General features: G+C 45.2%; 1 protein-coding gene across 1 annotated transcript in view; it reads right to left on the bottom strand.

Moving 5' to 3' along the window:
* The window catches only part of SYNPR (synaptoporin), an 81,226-nt gene extending 59,540 nt beyond the window's left edge, over positions 1 to 21,686 (bottom strand). The window contains 3 exon segments of the mRNA XM_021409987.1: positions 21,365 to 21,430; positions 21,514 to 21,570; positions 21,573 to 21,686. Coding sequence (XP_021265662.1) covers positions 21,365 to 21,430; positions 21,514 to 21,570; positions 21,573 to 21,686 — 237 coding nt within the window.

Below are 21,997 nucleotides of genomic sequence, written 5' to 3'. Positions count from 1 at the left end.
AAAGAAACACACAACCCAAGCCTCCCACTCCCCTCAGCCTGAGGCAATACATTCCCTCAAACACAGCATTTAGCCCTGCATTTCTAAACCTTTTGCTGTTATTACTATTTTTTTCCCCCTATAAACATGCCAAGGTATTACTCTCAACATGACCAGTTTCTATTCCGGGGTAGCTGCAGCTCCTGCCTGCCAACAAAGTCCCAGCAGCCGCTCGGAGCAGAAGGTCGGAAGCATGCGGGATGCTCTGACTGAGCTAGCCCTGGGGGCTTCAGGACTCCTCCAAAGCCCCACTGCAAGAGCTGCCAAGGAGCTCACAGGATGGGAAACTGAGTCACAAGATGCTAGGATTGCCCTGGAGAGCTGGGAGAGGCATGCTGGCTATCGCCACGACCGCTGCTTGCTTTTCCCCCCATCCCAACGAACGGGTTGTAGGATGAATACATCACCATGCATATGGCTACAGCCTCTGCGGAACATATTGCTCACACGAGTGCCAATTGTTTGGCAGTTGGAAGAAATTTGGCCAAGCCCCATTAGAAGATGCTGCTTGGAGTCGTGCGGATGTGTCATCCCTTCACCACAGTATTTTTAGAGCTATCTGTGTTTTCCTGCCTTTCTGCTGAGCACTGGCCCTCCCCAGGCTTGAAAATATTCCACTTTGGCCACAATGGGCACACATCAAGAAAAAGCAGCTGAGTTACTATCACTGTGCTCTGAGTACGCTGCAAGCACGCTGCCCTCTTGAAAACAGAGAGAGCAGACAGCGAGAGCATTTGGACACGGATCTTCTTTCTTCAGGTACCGACTTCAAACACTTTGCAACAGCTAAAGAAGCACAAGGATTCCACATTCAGCTTTGAACTTCTCTCTAACCTTTGTGGTGGCATTAGCATAAGGCAAGGAGACATATTTTGACTCCCATCTGTGCAAATCCTCCCCGTGCTGCAGAATCAACATTCTGTCAACCAATTATTTTATGCTGTATCACAGCACGGGGGGGGGTGGGGAGGAGGGGGGAAATCATCACACCTACAATCAAAAGAGCAAGGTTTTGCAACATAGCATGTACTAAAGATGTCTGTCTTGAGTCAAACTAGCAGCCATATTTTATTCAAGAAGCATGTAAACAAATCTGGCACATTCATTATAAAAAAAATTAAAAAAATTGTGTACCTAGCATGTTCATCACATTTCAGATATTCCATTCCTCCCTCCCCACTGAGCTCCATGGAGACAAGTCAATCACAGTTAACCATCTGGTAATCCTTAGCCCAGGCTGTGCAGCTGCTACCTACCATTTTTAATCAGGGCTATGTCTTCCATTCATGCTAAATAGGAGGCATGAACAGCTGCTTGGCCAACACTTTCAAGCAAGCTCGCTCTCTCTCTTTAGTATTCCTGGCTTCTCTTCCTTTCAGCTTTACATTTTGCCCATGTTTTACAAGCTTTCACTTAAAAAAAAATCATAAATAACAGTGAAACGAGAGGAAAATATTTCTGATAGATAAATCTTCAGAGGGTATATCTGTACTAAACACGTTCCTGGAGGAACACAGACTGCAATCACAGCCTCTGCTGCAAAAGCAACAATCAGTGTGCCGATGGAAATTTGCATCTTCCTTACCTACAGAAACAACTCTGGGCTTATTTTTGAAGAGGGTCGAACTTCTATAGCACCCAACTCTTTTCCAGAGATGCATCAGCACAGCAATATCACACCTGTGCCTGCTCCAGAAAGCACAACTTATTTACCCTGTTCAGGCGATGCACACATTCAGTCTCCCACTGTCTCATCAATGTCAAAAAATGTCAACATTTATCCACAGCAAATCACTACTTTTTTGACGATTTGCTGCAAAATCAAGACGACGGTCACAGCAATCTACGGTGATGTCACTGAGTGCCACCTCAGCACCAGGACCTTTTGCAGGTGCATCCACTGGCACATTAGCTGAGCTAGTTGTTTAGGCCAGCTCCTACTTGTTAAGCTCTTTTTAGAAGAGTACTATCTCAGAGTAAGGGAGTCACCCACTGCCTCCACATAACAAAACAGCAACAGTCAGTTTACACCCAAACACTGTTAGTATGTACAGCAGTACAACACCATAGAACATTGTTACTTGCTCAGCTGTTACCGAACTCAGCCTAATAACAGATAAATCCAATATGAAGGTCATGCTGAAAATAAATAAAACAAAACAGACAATGCTCTAAGTATTATAAACCAGTCTTTATTAATGGCATGGCACTGAGGAGGAAAGATCTTGCATACACATATCACCTTGCCCTGGCAGAAAATAAACAGAGTACATTTTCAGTACAGAACAATGTCACAAAAGGCAACGCAATCACGTGTTCATCCTCACCCACCACGAGGTCAGCATTTAACTTCTAAGAGTTTGCCACAAGTAAGAAAAATATCAGACAACAGGACAGTCGTTTTTTGGGAGGGGTCGTTCCTCCAAAACGCAGAACACATCAGAGCAAATGTGAAGAGAGAACAGAAATGATCCAGCAGTAGGGTAGAAGGGCTCTGTAAAAAAATATTGCTCTGGGATAATGAGTGCCATCAAATTGATAAGGTTCATTTTGCTTTATGTTCTTCATGCGTACACACATAAAATTACAACAAACGTTCTGCTTTAATGGCCCTATAGTATTTCATGGGGATAAAAAAAAAAAATTCAGTGGTTAACCTAAAAGCACAGGCTCTCTTCCACTCCTGCAGCAGCCAGCACAGGTGGGAAAATCTCTAAGTTTCCCTGTAACAGATTGACGAACAAACTCTGAGCCCCAGTAAGTGCTTTTAGGGAATCTTGTTTCAACCACAGTCCTCCTCCCCACGAGTAACAGACCTATGCACATACATCTCCAGGCCTTGATCAGGTCCACAGCAGGGAAAATGGGACAAAGGAGAGAAGCATAAGGAAGAAGAATGGACACTGGATAGCACAAGTATGAATGATCCTTTGGGTGGAAAAACAAATAATACAGTGGAAGAGTTTTCTGCCCACTAGCTAAACTAATCTGGAAATAGACACTGCATATATCAAACCGGCCCATGCTGAAGCTGTCTTCTGCTCCCAGCCTACCCTTCCCCTTTCATATCCTGCCATGTTACGGAGGCAAAGAGACTCTTCATGCAAATTTAGGATAGAAAATAATGGATGTACATGCTAACAGGCAGCACTAAATGGTATCAGTATTAGGAATCCATGGGAGCCAGAAGGTTTTATGGCAGTTGCTCCGGTTGCGCCAGCTCTGTAGACATCACCAATGGTACCAAGGCTCCTTCAGAGGTGGTAATGCAACAAGCTCTGGTTCTGAAGCACTACCTGCACAACTTTTATGCAAGCTACCACCTGCCAAACAAGCACCAAAAACACCTTCTGTAACTACAGCTAAGAGCAGGAGATCTCCTCAATCATTGTAGTGCAATTACGCTGCAAAAAGCTAAGCTTTCCAACCACAGTACTCTCACGTATTATCCTAAGCAGCAATGCCCACGTTGGAGCTGGTGGCTGCTATTTCTGGCAGAAAAGCTCATACTTTGATGACTCTATTGATATACCAAGAAGGACCGTTTCTGATGGGGAAATGTTTCCTTGAGACCCTGCACTGTTACACAAAGAGAGAAGTGCCAGTGCCCCTTCCCTGGGCCAGGCACTGCCCTTGTAATTAGGAAAAACTTATGGCATTTAGGGCGCTTAATAGCCTGGTACAGTCAGTTCGGTACCACTGATCCTCAGAGCCTGGCAGGGCAGAATCTGGACAGACACACATCTACCCCCACAAAGCATTCAGGCTTCCACACCAGCATAACATGAGCAGATCTACCTCAGACTTAGAAGAATTCAGTGTGCTAATACTGGATGGTGCTGAGCTAAAAAATAAAAAAATAAAAAATAAAAAAATACACACAATGATGGTTTTTTAGATTTAATAATTTCATCCTGGTTGTTTGTTTTGTGTGTGTGTGTGTATATCATAAAATAACAACTTCCCTTGAGGCAAAATCTCATTTCTGCAGAATTTGGTCCCAAGAGAAGAATGTATTCTTCCTTAGATTTCCTCCTGCACAAAAAGCAGCTTGGCATCTTTGTTGGTTAGAGACAGAAACAAATCATGACCTGCCAGATGTGAGCTATAATAACAGTGGTGGTGACGATGCTGGTTTCCCCCTCCCTGCCCCCACACCAAGTAAACTAGTTATGAAACAGAGTCTGAAAGGGCTGAAAGAGATTCACAGCATCTTTAAATAAGAAAACAGAACAAACTAGAAATCTGGAAAAATAACTGGTGACTAATATGCAGATTTTAGCTTGCGGATCGGAAGCCACAGTTTGCTGGAAGTTGAATCCCTTCTGCTAATTTTCTCAGATTAAAAAGGCACTTGTGTTCTCTCTATCTGAATGCTTTGCCTCCGTGCTTTTTGCAGCATATGCTCAAGTTTGCAGTTACTATTGATAGAACGCAAAAAAAAAAAAAAAAACAATTCCTAAGATTTAAAAAAAAAAAAATGAAAGCCAAATGCTGCAGAATTCAAATCATAATTCAGACAATTAACAATCAAACATCAATCCTGGAACCTTCACTTGCAAAAATTTCTACCACAGATGGAATTTCATTTAAATGAAGGACAGTAACGTTCAGATTGATGCCTCACTGGAGCCTGTGTACATGCATGAAAGCTGGCAAGCAAAATAAAACAGGAGAAGCATTCAGACTATTTTAGGCCGAGTGTCCTGCGGGACACCTGAAAGCTGCTAATTTGGAGAAGGATAGACACGTGATTTCTGAGTAAGAAGAGAAGCCTGCTCTGTGACCATTAGCAGGAACCCTGGGAGCACCCAGGTGACAAGCAGGAAGAATTGATGGGCTGAGAAAGCAAAGCCCCACAAGAGAAAGATGCGGTGCCACCTTCCCACTGTGCACTTCTTGAACTCACCAGCCCTTGGTTCCCTCAGCAACAACAAAAAGCAGGAACAAGGCCATTACTCACTTCAGAAGATGCTAAGCAGGCCAAACTTAGGTCATGTCAGCGTATCACAGCATATAACTGTATAGGAATTTCATGGGGTTAGGCAGTCAGCAAACTAAAGGCACCGCAAGTGGGAAGCAAGTGCATCTACCTTTAGGAATGCTCATGTTACACATGAAGACTATAGCAATTAATTAGATCTGGAAGAAGGAAATTCCATTTCCTAAACATTTTTCTAAAGCAGCAACATATTAACATAGACATAGACATACAAGCTTGTATAATCTCTACAGTGAATTGACAAAAGCTAACATAATTTGTATGACCAGGTAAGAAACATGATCCTGTCACACAGATAACAACACCATATATAAGAAAGTAACACAAAAAATGTATTCCTTATGAGTGTGAAAATACGTTAACCTCTTGGTGCTCTTTGCAATCCATTATCACCGACAGAAGGCACACCATAAAATCCAAATCCCAAATGTCAAAGTTTATAGACATGATACACAGACATAAGTAATTTTAATTACATTGTTTCATCTGTGATCATCCTGTAAACAGGTTGGGGGCTAATTGGATCAATAAATTAATTCCCATCAAGTGGAACGTAATGCACATTCAGCAGGATGAAAGCCATCCCTGTCCACAGCTACAGAAAAAGCATTTGTTCTCAGCATTGTCAGGACAAGATCACTCCAATACTGTCTTAAACGAATATAGGCAATGCTGTCGATTGAAGGCAGCATTGCCAGCCCAGTGCTTCCCAAAGGCTCCTTGCACAGAGTAAGGTGTTCCGAGTGGCTGCAGATAGCTTACATACCCACCGCAATGGTCTTCATTATATTCGGTATTTGAAGCATAAAACATTTAACAACAGGATATTTTAACTCCTAAAACCAGTCAATTACGTTTGCTGAATTAGTCCGTGTGAATGAGTGGGTAAATGCAACTAAGAAATAAGCATGAAACAAAAGCCCTGTTTAAAATAGGTCGCTCCTTTAGAGAAGTTTGTAATCACACACTGCAAATGCATTTGCATGTTCAATGAGTTATACATGTTTCTTGCGATGAGAAAGCCTGGAAAGCTTAATCAAAGCCTAGCTTATCACAGCAAAGGCTAATTGGCTTCCATAGTGCATCATCCTGCAGAATCTAGCATTAGCGCAAGCTTCGCCAACCATTAGTTGGCAGAAAATCCCTATTTATTTTGATAACATAGGTCTTACCTCAGGGGGTTTCCATGGCCACATAATCAGGTGGCCCATCCCATGCCCTCCAGTCAGCATCACCCAACTGATCTACTCAACAGCTGGGAAAGATGGGAACTGACCACAACTCAATGAGCAATTCGGGAAGGGAGAAAGGTGCAGGATGATACATGATGAGTTGAAATCTTTCCCTTTTAAGGAAGAGTGCAAAAGTGAAACTAATTAATAAACTGCCATGAGTAATGGAATCCAAAAAATGTAAAATAATTGATGGACTGAAGAATTTCCCTACAGCAAGCTGTCATCTCAGTTTGTGAACTGTAAGGCTGATTTCCCCAGTGTTACGAAAAGAAATCGCCCTTTTTTTAATTATTATTGTTCTTTTTTTTTTAGACTTTGTATTTTAGCTGCTGAATCTTCTTAAAACTGAGGTGGGTTTTCAGCTGAGGAATAAACCCAACCCCTCTCTTCCCAGACATGATCTGCATATATAAGAATGTGGTCATATTCTAGGGAAACACATCTTAGTACTTCCAGACTAGGATTTCCACCAGAACAACACAAGACAATAAATGACAAAATCAGAAGAAAACCAGACCTTACTGGCTGAGTGAGGGTGAACATATTTTGCATAAAGATGAATTTATTCATTTAAACACTCCATTTGAAATCATCTTACATCTGTGTCAGAGCTTAAAATTATTGTAATCAACCTAACAGAAATATCATAAATATTATTGGCTTGGTACACATCAACTGCAATGAGTTACAACTGGAATGAACAGCAATACAGAACTTTGTAAGCAGGAAATACTTTCATCACTTCAGTTCAGCGACCAATTCAAGGAGGAAGAACCAAGATCCCTCCAAGATCACCTGTAAGCACCTCCTGTCCATTTCCCAGCAGGTCACAGCAACAGAATATCTTCGCAGAGTCTCCTACAGCTATCAGAGAAGCACTTACTGTGCAGCATGGAGGTAAACAAGACAGCTCTATACAGCACTTTGGTGCTGAAAAGCTCAGCTAATCAGCAGGGTCAGGTCCAGGACCAACCCAGCCCTTTGTGTGGCACCTCCTGGTGACAAGTGGGCCCACCACCGCATCCAGAGCCAGGAGGCATCTCCAGATTACATATGGTGCACGCACTGCTAGCATCTGTCATTCAGACCACTCAGCTTCAGAACTCCTACTACAACAGTTAAACACAAGAAAACAATCTAATTTTGTGCTTCAGAAGACCAACTCAGTACGAGTCCCCTCACCGGCTGTAAACCCAAGTGCTAGACCTGGGTGATTAGGACCGCATGTTTCCTAGGTGATAAGCCTTTCATTTTTCTGGAAGACATTTGAAATAGAGCATAGGAAGATTAATCCTCCCCAGAGAAGGGAGAGTTCACTGGCTAATTTCTCTTGCATTTAGATGTAATAATTAGGCGTATTGATTCTTCTGCTTTGTTCCTTACCATTTTAATGAAATAATTAACAGAACTTCAAGAAAATATTTGAAAGCTCACTTCATGTTGTCTCTTCAAACATGGCTCACCTAGCACTTACGTGCACACTCAAAGGAAACAGGGAAAGGCAGATTCTCACCGTATTTATCTCTTCAGTTCATCCGGCACCAACCTCAGGCAGCAAAGCACTGCCTCGGGCTCTGCTCCATGTGCTGCCAATTAGACTCTGAATGGCAAAACAAATGGGATCCAGCTGGTGTGACCAAGGTGAGTGTTGCTTTCCTAAGTTACCACAGCACCTTGCTATTGAGGAGAACCCTCCAAAAGTTACGAGTTTCTGGGGCTCTCCGATAGCCCTAGAGATGTACAGTTTGGCTGAACTGCATCCACTGAGCATGTACACACAGGGAAAGCCAAAGCTGTAACACTTATTAGAAGGATGAATGAAGATATTAAACTTGTAAAAAGTTCTGAGAAAAGCCGATTCACCGTTTAAGCTGAAAAGAATTTTCTCATGTCTAATTCAACATTACTAATTCAAGAGTTTATAAGAATTCTCTGATCTCTGCAGTATGTCTCAGATTTAAATAATTTTCAGCAATTTTCTATCAAATAGCCTTGAAAATATTAATCCTGTAAAAACACAAGGAAACGCATATGCACTTTAACACATGCTGGCATCAGTGCAAGCCCGGCTGATAAAAAACCCTCATTTCCCAGCTGCTGAAAAGCAAGTGGGACACTTGCTCCCCAAAAGTACACAGATGTGCTTCTCTAGAGTGCAGTACCTGGCACAAGAGATGCAGATGAGCATTCAGGTCCAAAATGAGGACCAACCTTTGCAGAAGAGTTTACAGAGATCACTGGAGCATCCTGCCACAAGAAGGGAAGTTGCAGCCTTCCCCACTTTTCCCCTTCATGCAAAGCTCTCCCAGACCTTTGTGACTACGTTAGCTCTGGCAAGATGTTAGCTATCAATACTTAATAGGCATCTCTTGTACCTAATGGTCACTCTGACAGCAGGGAGCCAATGTCTTTGAACACTTCAAACAGAAATCTTGGATGTGAATACCTGTTTGGAGGAGGAAACATCTGAAGAATGTGTTTCTCTGATATTTATACTTCCTTGGAAATGAAGGGTGTTTTCTGTATGACTCACATTCATGTTTTTCACTTGTGATATTTTTAAACTCTGAGATCCAGCACTGATTGAGTGCAAAAAGTGCAACATTTCTCCCATCCTACCCTACAGGGGCTTATGGCCAGGTATGAGGGACAGCTGAAGCTGGGACTGGGTCATCTCCATTATACTATGGGGACAGAAAGCCTATAAGAAATAGTTTGAGGATTTATGAACATCAGTCATACGTGAAAAATAAAACTTGGCAGATTAATTAAAGCAGCACATCGACTCATTTTCTATGAGAACATCATGTATATTTGAAAATAAATAATCCACCCAGAACAAGGGCTCCTTTCATAGAATCATAAAATGGCTTTGGTTGGAAGGGACCTCAAAAATCATCTAGTCGCAATACCCTGCCATGGTCAGGGTTGCCAGGCACTAAATCAGACACCAGATGAGGCTGCCCATGGCCCCATCCAGCCTGGCTTTGAACACCTCCAGGGATGGGGCATCCACAACCTCTCTGGGCAGCCTGTGCCACTGCCTCACCTTTCCCTCCCTTCTACTCAAGAGTATCTTTACAGCTTAGTCCAGAGCTAAACAAAACACTGCAATTAACTAAAAAAAAAAAAAAAAACCAACAAAGAGATACTCTCAGGACGCACGTGTCTCATTTCCATGAACTTCCTCCTGCCACACATCCCTTCTCAAATCCACCCTGTTCGTGTGAGGGCATCACAGAGAAAACTGCCATGGCTACATGGTAAGGGCTGCACACGGAGCCTCCAGGCTCAAACACCTCAAAGAGTTAGAAGACCCAGAAAAGAAATACAAGAAATAGCAAGAAAAGGGAGTTTCAGCATTTTGAAACTGCCCCCCCAAGTCCAGCTTCTCCTGCAGCTTGGAGAAGGCTGAATGGAGCAAGGCTCGCCATGAAATCATGTTGCCTGGGTTAAAATGTCTTTTAGAGCAGGCAAACGTAAACCCTGCCTTTCTTTAAATACTATTTAGTTCTTTATAGCATCATTCAAGAGACATAAATGCAAGCCCCGAGCTCAGACACAATTAGCTGCCCAGAGGAAAATCACAGGCAAGGCTGCATTGGTGGGGAAGAGTTTTGTAAACACATTTCTTTCTGCAGGAGGCAGCAGGAGCAGGAAGGCTGAGGCAGAAGGACAAGGCAACCAGGCAGAATAATGCTAAAACCTGGAAACCTGAGAAAACGTGAGAAAGAGGGCTTGGTGCCCAGCCAGCAGGGAGGGAGCAGCATCCCTGTGCAAATAAACATGGGTGCATCACTGAGACAACTGAAGCAATGTCTTCTAAAAGAAGCAGCCTGCAAGGGTATGAAAATTTCACTAACAATCCTGATCGCAAGGGGTAACATCACCAAAGAAAACCCATTCGGGCTATACAAAAATGTCTCCAGTTCTCTACATGCCAGAGAGCACACTGTTTTTTGTGCAATAACCCAGCACTCTGCCAGAGAGAATTTAAATACATTTCCATTCAGATAACTTATCTCCTCCCCTCCCCACTCGCAGCTTGTGAAAGAAGTGACTTGAACTTGCAGCACTGCAGGGTTTTTTTCCAGCCCAGATTTTTAATTCACTGGCATCATAAAGACCTTCAGCAATTTACAGTGTGAAGAGCATTCTTCGGATTCCCCTGCTTTGTACATTAAGGTTGCTTCATTACTTACATTGCATTACACAGGGGCAAACGAAGCGGCCGTGCCCAGCGGCCAGCCTGTGCCAGATGTTCTCCAGGGCTCCACATCTGGGCTGCCCAGCTCTGTACCGCAGCTGCCCCTCCGCAGTGCAGAGCCAATGAAACACTGCACATCCTAACGCTAACTCAAAATTAGGATAAATCAGAGAAACGCCGCAGAGGAGACAGCCACATCATCAGGCTGCACTAATCAAGGTGTTGCAATTAGCAAAAAAGTTTTTAAAAAGGAAAAAAAAAAAAAAAAGAAGAGTGTTGCAGGAGATGTCCTAATTCCATTGGATGATGGCAAGGAACACCAGAGGGAACAGAATATAGTTTTTCCTACCTCTTGCCATGATGTCTGAGCTATTTGTCCTCCTGTCAGTTAGTAGAACACAAGGCATACCCTCCAGCCAAGTTGGTTTTGGTGACAGTTTTGTTCAGATTCACAAATTCCACATTTAGCAACCATGACCAACCAACACACAAAGATTGCACCCTGCCTTTCGGACCCACCGGGATACTAATGAAATAGCATCTTGGCCAGAAAATCCCACAGGTTTTCTTCCCACACATTGAAAGCAGAGCAATCCCACAGCTCTTTGCCCAATTCCAGCCTGCTGCTTCTCTGAGACATCTCTTTTCCCTGGCCCCTTCCCATCCACACAAGGGACGTGGTGGGCATGGTGGTGATGGGTGGACGATCATGGAGGTCTTTTCCAACCTTAATGACTCTATGACACATGCCACAAGTTGGCTTCAAACATCACAAACAGCACAGGTGATAAACAACAGAACAGACTGCAAGAAACTTGCTTTCCTCTTTGAGAGCACCTGCACTTCTTGGTAATGCAGAACACTGATAAAATGCCAGGAGGACGCTGCATACGGAACACAAGCGTGCTATACATGGCACACTGAATTCGATTTTGCTGCATGCCACCATATGGAACAGAATCTCAGCGTCATCAAACGTTTACCTAAACTCCATTAATGTCTTCTGCAAGCCAATATTTATAGCATACACACCAGTAGCTGCTGTCAGAGTGTGTATAAATGTTAAACTGAGCTGTTAAAGAAACATAATGACAGATGTAGAGATGCTGAAGAGTGCAATCTATTCTAATTTATGATAATTTATTTCCATCATCTGGAGCCCTATTCAGAAGAGAAAGCTGAATGCATCCCAAAGCGCATCGCGGGATGGAGCGTCAAAATCCCCAGAAAACCTCTTTGAAGAGAGCACTCTTGTCCTCACACCCAGCAGCCTCTGTGCAGGAGGGATGCAGATGTGGGGTACGCAGCACCCTGCCTCCGGCAGCCCAGGGACGTGCAGATTTCATTGCAAGTTGGGAAGAGCTGGGAACTGTTAGTCCCATGAGATCATTGCTGAGTCACTACTTTTTAGGCACTAAGCTGCGGAAACAATATTTGTTCGCTTTGTCAGAGCTTCTTCAGCTGCATTAACAACCCATACAACATCCACGGGTGGCCAGCGCTAATGAGCACAGAAACAAAAAGATGGAAAAGCGGTTGCTGGGTTTTTTAAAAAATAAAAAAGAATGAAACATTTGGATGCTGTGGCAGAAAGAGCTTCTCTATTTCACTGCTCAGCAGCACAAGCTGTGCTGGCGCAGTTCTGCCCCAAGCCTGTCCCTGCTCTCCTGTTGCTGTCATTCTACTGTGAAAACCACGATGGAGGGGATGGAAAAAAAAATGAGAAAAAAAAGGAGAAAAAGAAATAAATGGGAAAAAAAAAAAAAAAGAATAGAAAAAAAAGCTATGCTGTGCCAGTGCTTGGTCCCCACAGTGGAAAGCGCTCTGGTCCAGCTGCAGGGAGCAGCAAAGGCAAGGAGCTCATTACCACGGCACAGCAGCATCATGCTCCGTGGCAACAAGTGACCTTCTGCTGCACCCACCCTGTGTGCCCACATATGTTGGCTGCTGAGACACAGCCTCAGCTGCCTGCCAAGGCCCCGCAATCTGGGACAGATCTGCTACTGGGATGGGCTCCGATTGCACAGAGCGTCCTGCCACATGCAGGAAGTAGAAGCATAAACTACGGCATCAGTATGCACACTGTCTAAAAATTAGTGCTTGACAGCTGAAGGTTTTCCACCAAAAGCATTTTCTACATTTTTGACTTGCTTACTTTTTTCCCTAAAATTTATTGTCTCTGCTCCAAAAACATTAACTCTCCTTTGCAAGACCCAGTGCTAAGAGTGCAAGTGGCTCCAACCCCTTCAGCAGCGAGCCTAGTGTGTCACAGCACGGTGCAGGAGGGGAATAAGGACCTGGTCACTGCTTCTTAAAGGAAAGATTTTCATAGAATCCTAGAATATCCCAAGCTGGAAGGGACCCATAAGGATCATCAAATCCAACTCCTGGACACCCAAAAATCAGACCACATGTCTGAGAGCATTGTCCAGATGCTTCTTGATCTCTGGCAAGTTCGGTGACATGACCACTTCCCAGGGGAGCCTGTTCCAGTGCTTGACCACCATCTCAGTGAAGAACCTTTTCCTGATATCCAGCCTGAACTTTCAATTGAACTTTGAGCTGAAAGACTGTGGCTTCTGGCAAAAATATTTCTTCACTCCTGATCTCACTAGAAAGCCAGAGTTTCCAAGGGAAACTTGCATGAAAAGTGATTTCTCTGCCCTGAAGTGAAACTGCTTTCTCCAACCAGCTCTACAAACAACTTTGATGCAATGATGACTGTGGCATACCTACTTCAGTCATTGCATGTTCCTACTCACTTCTTTCACAGAAGTAGATTTAAAAAAAAAAAAAAGAGACTACATCCAAAAAGCAGCTCTATGGGGACATCACTATAATACTCCTCAATAATCATAGAATCACGAAGGTTGGGAAAGACCTCTAAGATCGTCTAGTTCAAACATCCATCTACCACCAATACTGCCCACAAAATCTCGCAGTCTGTATGCCTCTGGTTGCCAGTTGGCAAAGTGAGTTGTGATGCACTCTTCACCTGACAGCATGCAGTTCTGTACTTTTATTCATACTCAAATATATCCCAGCATCCATGCATAAGTTTGGAATAAAATGCAGCTAGGACACAACAAAAGATACTATGTACATTAGCTCGCTGAGATCAAAGGCACGCAGCAGCAAAGAATTTAATTAAAATGTTAAAATTAACTAGGAAAGCATCCATTGTTTAATTCTTTTGGCAGGCATGTTCTTGCAAAGTGGGACTCAATTCCACTCCAGCACGCCGGCTGCCCTGAGAGATCGTGATGTGCAGAGCTCTGCAGGCTTATGGCTGCAGCATTTGGCACTGGAGGGAACCTCACACTCACTGGGGTTTTGCAGGAAGAGGTTTTGAAGAACCATCTGATGGAGTTATGTTGGACCCTGAAAATTGGCTTATTACTCCGGCATGCATTCACTTGCATACTTCTTTAGAGTAGAGCAGTTTCTCCAAGTGCTCTATTGGAGATGGTTCTTCAGAACCTCATGTGCCACCTTCCTGATGCTGGAGAGGCATTTCATCCAGCATCAGGAAGGTGGTACTGAGGGACAAGGTTAGTGGGCACAGTGGTGATGGGTTGACGGTTGGACTTGATCTTGGAGGTCTTTTCCAAACTTGATTCAATAATTCTACAGTGCCAAGTATGGGGTGCCAATACGAGCACCCAACAAGCAAACGTCAAGGGGCTGGAACCGAGGCTTAGCATTTCAAACCAAAGATACTTTGGATCCGCATCACCTGAGGAATGACACCAGATGGCAGAGCACGTACATCAGCAGCAAAGTTTGAGGACAGACAACACAAACTTCTGCTGGAAATTCAGGGAGCTGTAAAGAGCAGTTACTCAGCACCCGGGCTGAGGTAGCAGAGGCGCACGGCTGGCAGGCAGTGCTGCTGTCAGCGATCCTCCGGGCAGAATCCCAACCTCAGGACTTTGGGCTCCTGTGTGCTTCCCACGAATATTCACTCCAGCTGTTCGCAATAGGCTCTGGTATTTCTCATGGAATAAGAATCAGGTTGACAGGGCGGGAGTTTTGTGGGACAGTCAGATATACTTATTTTACCCTCAGTGCCACATCCTATGGTTCTTTAACACCTCTGGGGTCAGTGAGTCCAACCCCTCCTTGGGCAGCCTGTGCCAGTGCCTCACCACCCTTTCTGTGATGACGTTTTTCCTAATATCCAACTTGAACCTCTGCTGACACAACTCAAGGCCATCACCATCTGAATATTATAATGTGCTGTTGAAATCTTCCAGCCCTACAGTTTTTCACCTGCTTCCTTAACACAGAGACATGCACGCTGCCTTCCAGTACTCATGGGTGAATAGCATGCCCACTGGAACCTCTTAGCAAAAAGATGACCCCAATCCCAATTGCGAGACCTTTCTGCTTTCCCCTCCACTGCCGGGACACAGCACTGTTCCACGCTGCATAGGGCTGCTCCTCCAGAGGGCCCCTCTCTCAAGGGCCTGTATTTGTCTGATCCTTTGCTGAGCTTCCTCCCCAAGAAATATTATAAAGATACCCAGCCCCGGCAGTAACCGAGCTGTCCACTGCCTGGATTTCAGTCCTCCCATCACAGCCACAACCCTGAGTGTAACCACCAGTTCTCACCTCTCTGTGCATTCAAGATTAGCTTCGAGCTATTGGCAAACATATTCAACTCACACATGCAGCAATCCTCTGTGCACTCAGGGATGCGAATGAATGCATGAGCACAGGCTGCCAATAGAGCAACACCTAACATTTCTGATTTTATAAATGGCTCTTACAAATACTTCCCTAATTGACTGAATGCCATTGCTGAACCCTTTTAATGCCATGATTTGTGCCCACAGTTATACTCATTGAAAACACCATCAGTTTACGTGGCTTATGCATTTCCTTGAGAATGGGTAGCACTATTGCCTTTTCCAGCAGAGCAAGTGCAGCATTCTGACTGGGAAAACACTGCTTCCAGAGACCAACTCAAGAAGTTTCTGCAATGGCCAGAAGATGAAACTGTGCAAATTAAACAGTACAAAAGCTGGCAGTTGGTCTATATTCAGTATTCTTTTCCTTTTGCCAAAAAGAAAGCAAGCTGTCACCTTAGCAACTATGTCTTTGCAGTACATGTGCCACTTTGATCAAACACCTCAAAAGCAGCACCTCCACATGTTCCTTTCCACTATATTCTTTGCAGCACCTGCTGGATCCCTGAAAAGCAAAAGCCACTATCAGAGAATCATAGAATCATTAAGGCTGGAAAAAATCATCCAGTCCAACCATCAACCCATCACCACCCTTCAGACCCCTCTGGCCAGATGCCAGGCTGAATGGGCGGACAGACCAGCGCTCTTTGCTGCTCTGCATTCCTGGAGTGTAACACTTGATCGCTTTTACTCAGTTCCAAGGAGAAGCTGGTACACGAGCCCAGGTTCACGCAGAGACTGTAGGATCCGAAGGATGGCAGCTCTTTGTCATGAACACATTTCTCCCTGACTGCAACACTGGAATCCAGAGATGTCAACAGGCAGGGCTTTCACCCGAGGCTCCAATTATGCAGATGCTGATTTACAGGAGTGATGACTGAAACATCTCCCTCATAAAAATTGGCAAGGATCCTGTAACAGTGTATGTCTAACGGCACAGCCCTCTATCTCCATGCATCTCCTTGCTAGTTTGAAAGTCAGATCATTTTTGTTCTTCCTTTCATAGAAACCTGGTTTGCATATATAATCAAATTTGGCATTAATGAGTTTCTCTCCTCATCTTTTATTCCTACAGCTTTGAACAGCCACACTCAGATAACACCAGCTGAGTCCGCCATCAGGAAGGTGGTTTACCATAAGGAGATTTCACCAGGTTCACTCAGGGATGTCTATGGAGTTCCTCACTCCAAAGAACCCCCGCTTCCTAGAGAGCACTTTCTCAACCACGTGCACTGATCCAGCATAACTCCTGCATACCCAGTCCCACTCAGCCTGGGCTTGGCCCGCCTAAGAAGCAGCAAGACTTAAATGAGTTGTTAGGTGACCTTTTAAAATTGATTCTGCCATGATTATAGCTTGAGCCCAAGCAGAAATGGCAGGCACATCTCAGACAAAAGATGCTATTTATTCGCAGCGTGGTCAGGCATCACTGTCCTTTTCTTTGCCTGTTCCAGAATTTGTACCACACACAAAAAACATGCATGTGAGCAGCGTGCAGAGCAGCCAGCTCTGTGTGATCTGCATGGAAACAGGGGATCACAGAACAGATTTTCTGCTCCTTCGCTTGTCTGCTGGGTTTTCAGTCTTCAGGGCTTCCATCTCTCTTCTGCTACCATATGGTAGCATATGGCTTATCAGAGCCAAAGGTTTCAGAATCACAAGACTCCCAGAAGCTGAGACTTTAAAACCACAAGGTAAAATACTGCGCACTCACTGAGTGCTTCTGCTGCCTTCATCCTAGTCCCTCCAATGGCAAGATACAGGTTCACATTTGTCTTCAGTGATGCTGCAGTGAGCGATGCCCTGGTAAGCGTCCAGAAGTTTTATGTCCAATCACAGGGACCCAAAGAGCCTGCTCACAGGGCTCAGTTCCATCACTGAGATAGCAGCTGGGGTCAGGTTCTCAAAAACAACCAGGTACCTGCTTCACAAGGAAGACAACAACAATATGTTTTTTGAGACATTTGCATATCCTACACACCAAGATGGACAGATCCAACACAGAACACAGCCTTGGTGTTGCATAGACAACATCAGTAGGCAGGAAAAATATTGTTTTGTAAGGCTTTCCTCTCAGTCCAAGGACAGAGAAGAGCAAACACCCAACCCTCCAGCCACGCACCCATGAGCATTAGGCTCTAGCAGGATTACCTGACTCTATCACCTACAGCACTCCTTACAGACCACTCTCCACCAACACTAGAGTGGTTCAGCAAAATGCAAACACAAGCAAATGCAATGAAGTGGTTCAAACAACTTGAAAAGAATCTCAGGCCCACAACACTTACCTACAATGCCTGCTACAGGTGATCCTTTTTTTTTTTCCTTAGTATTTATTTTCATCAACTCATGATATCTAAGATTTTCTAGGACACACTTGGAAGCATGCACCTACTTATGTCCATTCATACGTATGCAGATATGAACTGAAGAGCACCATGGCCAGATGAGCAATCAGCATTAGGACAAAAGACAAGACTTCTCATCGGTTTTACCTAGACTGAGATTCCCTTTGCCTTCCAAGCACACATCTGTTTGCAAGGAAAGGATGCTAACCCTTTCAGAGGCCATACAAACAAAGCAAGCTTTGCTCTTGCCAGGTTTTTCTTCCTGGCTCTTGAGACAAAAATCACATCATGAGGGCAAGGAAGCAGAGCAGGGTTAGTTTGGTCCGTGTGCACACAGTTTTCAAACCAGCCTGGCAATTCATATGTCCAGTTCCCATCAGAGATGAATGGGGATCTGTTGTCCAAATGCCAGGCACTGCTCTGGAAACCTTTAATACATCCTGTGCAGAATCATGTGCAGTGACTATCTGCAGTCATGCAAAGACCAGAATGTAATTTTTCTGTGCAAAGCAAGAACTACAACAACTCTTCAGGTTCATTAAGCATCTCAATGTTGACATCCAACTTGTCCTCTCAAGAAAAGGCCCAACAGTGTTTTTCAGCCTGCAACACCACTAGTAGCCAAAAAACACAGCTCTAAGACTGTTCCCAGGTACACGTGTTGCAACGTACAAGGGATGAGCAGCAGGACAGTTCTGTAAGCAACAGGAAGAGAGGGGAAAGGTTCTTAAAAACCTCAGCCTAGTGCCATTTACCAAAATATTTTTGCAGGTAACACCTGGCTCCATGGGAAGCACTTGATGTACATGCCACACTGCAGATACACAAAGCTCTGCTTTTCAACAGATTCACTTCAGAGAAGCAGCAACCATGACACACATATAACAGGACTGACAAACCTGCTTTTCCTGCTTACTTTTCACAGACCCAATCAAAGCAATCCAAACACATCCAGATACCCACATGATGGAAATTAATCCATGGAGACAAGTGAATCAATTTCTTTCACCTTTCCTTACTCACTGTTGTCAGGTGCACGCTGAGGAGAGTCATTCCTCAAGCGAAGCTGTGACAATGTTAACTGGTCACAGAGGACCACAGATCCAATTATGAGAAATAAACTTCAGAGGCATACCCTTGTCTCAAGTGAAGATCAAGCAGGGGATTGAAGGGGCAGAAGAACAATCACAGCTCTTCAACAGCTGTCCCCAACGGATGCCATGAAGCAAGAGTTGACTCAGAACTGGGAACACCCAGAGCCTATCTAGCACAGCTGTGTGCAATTTTCCAAGCCCAGAACTGCGATCCCTATGTGAGTACACCATTTATAACCAGTGTAGAGCTCTGAACAACCCCCCCCCCCCAAAAAAAAAACACAAAAAAAAAACCACAGCTCTGGTGCTTAATTGCTACAGGTCACTTTTTTCTTTTTTGTAACCTTTCCTGGGCCTGAGCCAATGCTGTCTCTTAATGGCTTCCAAACGCAATTTCTTGACTGGAAATAGATCGCAAAGTACACGAGAAATACAAATGAAAACATACCATGAATATTCAGAAGAATCAGTCCTATTTCAGCATCTTCTCTCAGGGCGCTTGGTGATAATCAGAACAGAAGATTGCAGAGATCCAGTGCCTGCTCCTTCAGACACAGCTCCATGAGCACACGGAACTTGCGCACCAACAGGCTGCAGCTACCAACCTGAAAACCTACAGCCATCCTGGCTGTCCCCAGACTTGAAAGTATTTGCACTGTTTATCATGCAGAGGTTTATAAATAAAGACATGGACCCCTGAGCTACCCCCTCCATGGACCTACCCAAACGGATCACAAGACGAGAGCACATGTTTGGGATTGGTCTGCCTGGACCAGCTGCGGATCTTTTGGTCCCAACGTGCCACTCGTGCTGCAGCCCTCCCACCCTGATGTCTTAACAGCTTCTGAAATCCACAACTTGGCTTTCTGGGAAACAAGCATTAAAAAAAAAAAGCCCAAGTTTTCCAAAAGCAGAAATTAACACCTCCCTTTCGATGATAAATAAGCCGAAAGAAGGCAATGTTAAAACCACTCGCAGCTGCTTTCCCATATCCTAAAGCTCCATGTGTGTTGTGATTCAGCTGTCACGTCATCACACGACGCCGGTCACACCTTCCAATAGGTGATTACTGTAAACCTCCGAGAAACTCATCAGCGTTAACGAGAGCAGCTTTAATAAATTCCACTGTCACCAGCACTTTCTGCATAAAAACCCCACTCACACATCATTTAACACCCAAAATGAAACAGCTGTAAATCCAGCAATTAGCAGTGTAATTTGACTGTTCTGATCAAGTGCACCGGAGGATGCAATGCTGCTGGGGAATGTGAAAGCTGCCACAGAATCTGCCAGAGCTTTGGGTCTGTTTTGGAGTTCAAAATGACAGCTGGGGTGAAAGAAAAGGAGTCAAAGGGAGAGATGGACGCTTATTGGGACCGGAGATGGTGGAGAGTTGGTGAGCATGGTGAGAGGAGAAGGGTGGAAGCAGTGAGATGAAATGAGGAGAGCTGGAACTCAGGTAATCCACAAAGCCTGTGCAGTACGATAAAGTCTTACTCTTTACACTAAGGTGCGCTTAATTCCACTCATATGTACATTCCAAAATTTGAAGGAATCGTTTCTCAGACCATCTTGAATTCTGATACACTTTGCATCCTTTTGCTCACTTCCAAAGGGCTGATCCACCCTATCAGTGCCGGCGTGCTCTGTTTCCATGCAGATCCCTGTATACTTCTATACATACAAATAGGCAACGTGCAGATAGAGCAGCAGAAGAGTTTTTACATGTGGCGTTCAACCACGACAAAGGCAGATTTACATTCAGCAGCTGGAAAAAGTTACAGAACTGGGCAACTGTCAGGGAAAGAGCCCTGAGAGCTCCCACGTACTGCCCTAAAGACACCAATGCACTGTGGGGAACAGTTTCCTGCAAGGTCACAGCCCGTGCCCTGGAGCTCGCTGCCCTGCCACCACCAGCACAGCTGCACATAACGAAGACACCACACTCCCAGCAGCAATTTGCCATGGAAATAGCTTCGCTCCCCGTTCTGCTCCACAATTGCTTTCACAGTGAGCAGCAGGGAGAGCCCAGGGCTCAGCCCCTGAGCACCCCGGTTCTCCTGGAAGCAGGAGCAGCAGTGCTGCTGGGATGCTGGGAGCACTGCACACAGGTCACCCCGCTGCTGGACCACCTCGTCCCAATCCCACAGCCACGTGTCCATCACCAAGCTCTGTTGGACATGGGGGCCTCTGAGGGTCAGCACACCCCAGCACCCCCTCATTATGGTGAGCACAGCGGGTGCCAGCGTGTGGGTAATAGCACCCGCACGCAGACGCGGCCCCCCAAAATATGCAGCTTACATAATTCCCCAGCCAGTCGGCGTTAGGGGAATGTGATTAATCCTCCATGACATGTTCTGAACTTTCCGTTCAGAGCAGCTCTCTCCTCCCGCAGACCTACTGGCAATGAATGTCATTTGACCTGCAGACTTCACTACGAATGAGCATCAGAGCAACAAACAGTGACATTGCTCCGCAAACCAATTATCTGCTTCCTTTCCCGCTCGGCCCAGAGACAAGTTTGCTAAACGTATAATGAGATTATTATTTTTTTTTAAACCTGCACAAGGCTGGGGGGCACCCACAACCCCCCTATCGCATCCCATCACCGCAGGACGACGGGTCCCCAACCTCAGCCCCACGCCCTCATCCCAGCCCGGCTCCCACCTGTTCTGCGGGGCTCACTTTGGGGACATCCCCGCTCCCATCAAAAGCCCCCAACCCCACAGCGACCCACCCGGCACTCACCCACTCCAACACCCTGAGGAAGGCCAGCGGCTCCTTCACCACGCGGAAAGTCCCCGCGGAGGCGAGCTGCGGGGCAGAGAGAAGCGATCAGAGAGAAGCGATCGGCAGCGGGTAACCCCGCGCCCAACCCGCGGAGCTGCGCGTCCTACCTGGTCCACCGCCTCCATGGCGCCGCAGCCCCGCGGAGCCGAGCGGAGCGGAGCGGAGCCGCCCGCCAGCCGCCAGCCGGGGATGCGCGCCGCTGCCCCCGCGCACGCCGGGCGGAGCAGCCGGGCGGGGCCCCGCGCCCCCCGCACCGCCCCGCGGAGCCGCCCCGCGCCATGGGAGCGCTCCGGGAGCACCGGCGCTTGTTCAGGATGGGCTCGGGTCTTCAAAAGCTATTTTGTTTTACTTCGGAAGGGAAGAGAGAGAGGGAATTTAAGTCAAAGGTGTGAAGAAACAGGAGAAATGCAAGAAGGCGTGAAATAAAGGAACTAAATGAAATAAAGGAACTAAATGAAATAAAGGAAATAAAATAAAGGAAATGAATAAAATAAAGGAAATAATAAAATAAAGGAAATAATAAAATAAAGGAAATAATAAAATAAAGGAAATAATAAAATAAAGGAAATAAATAAATGAAGGGAAAAAAAA

This window comes from Numida meleagris, chromosome 11 (genome assembly GCF_002078875.1).
Source record: "Numida meleagris isolate 19003 breed g44 Domestic line chromosome 11, NumMel1.0, whole genome shotgun sequence".
Taxonomy (NCBI): domain Eukaryota; kingdom Metazoa; phylum Chordata; class Aves; order Galliformes; family Numididae; genus Numida; species Numida meleagris.
The sequence above is the reverse complement of the archived record's forward strand: the minus strand, read 5'-3'. Positions and strand labels throughout refer to the sequence as shown.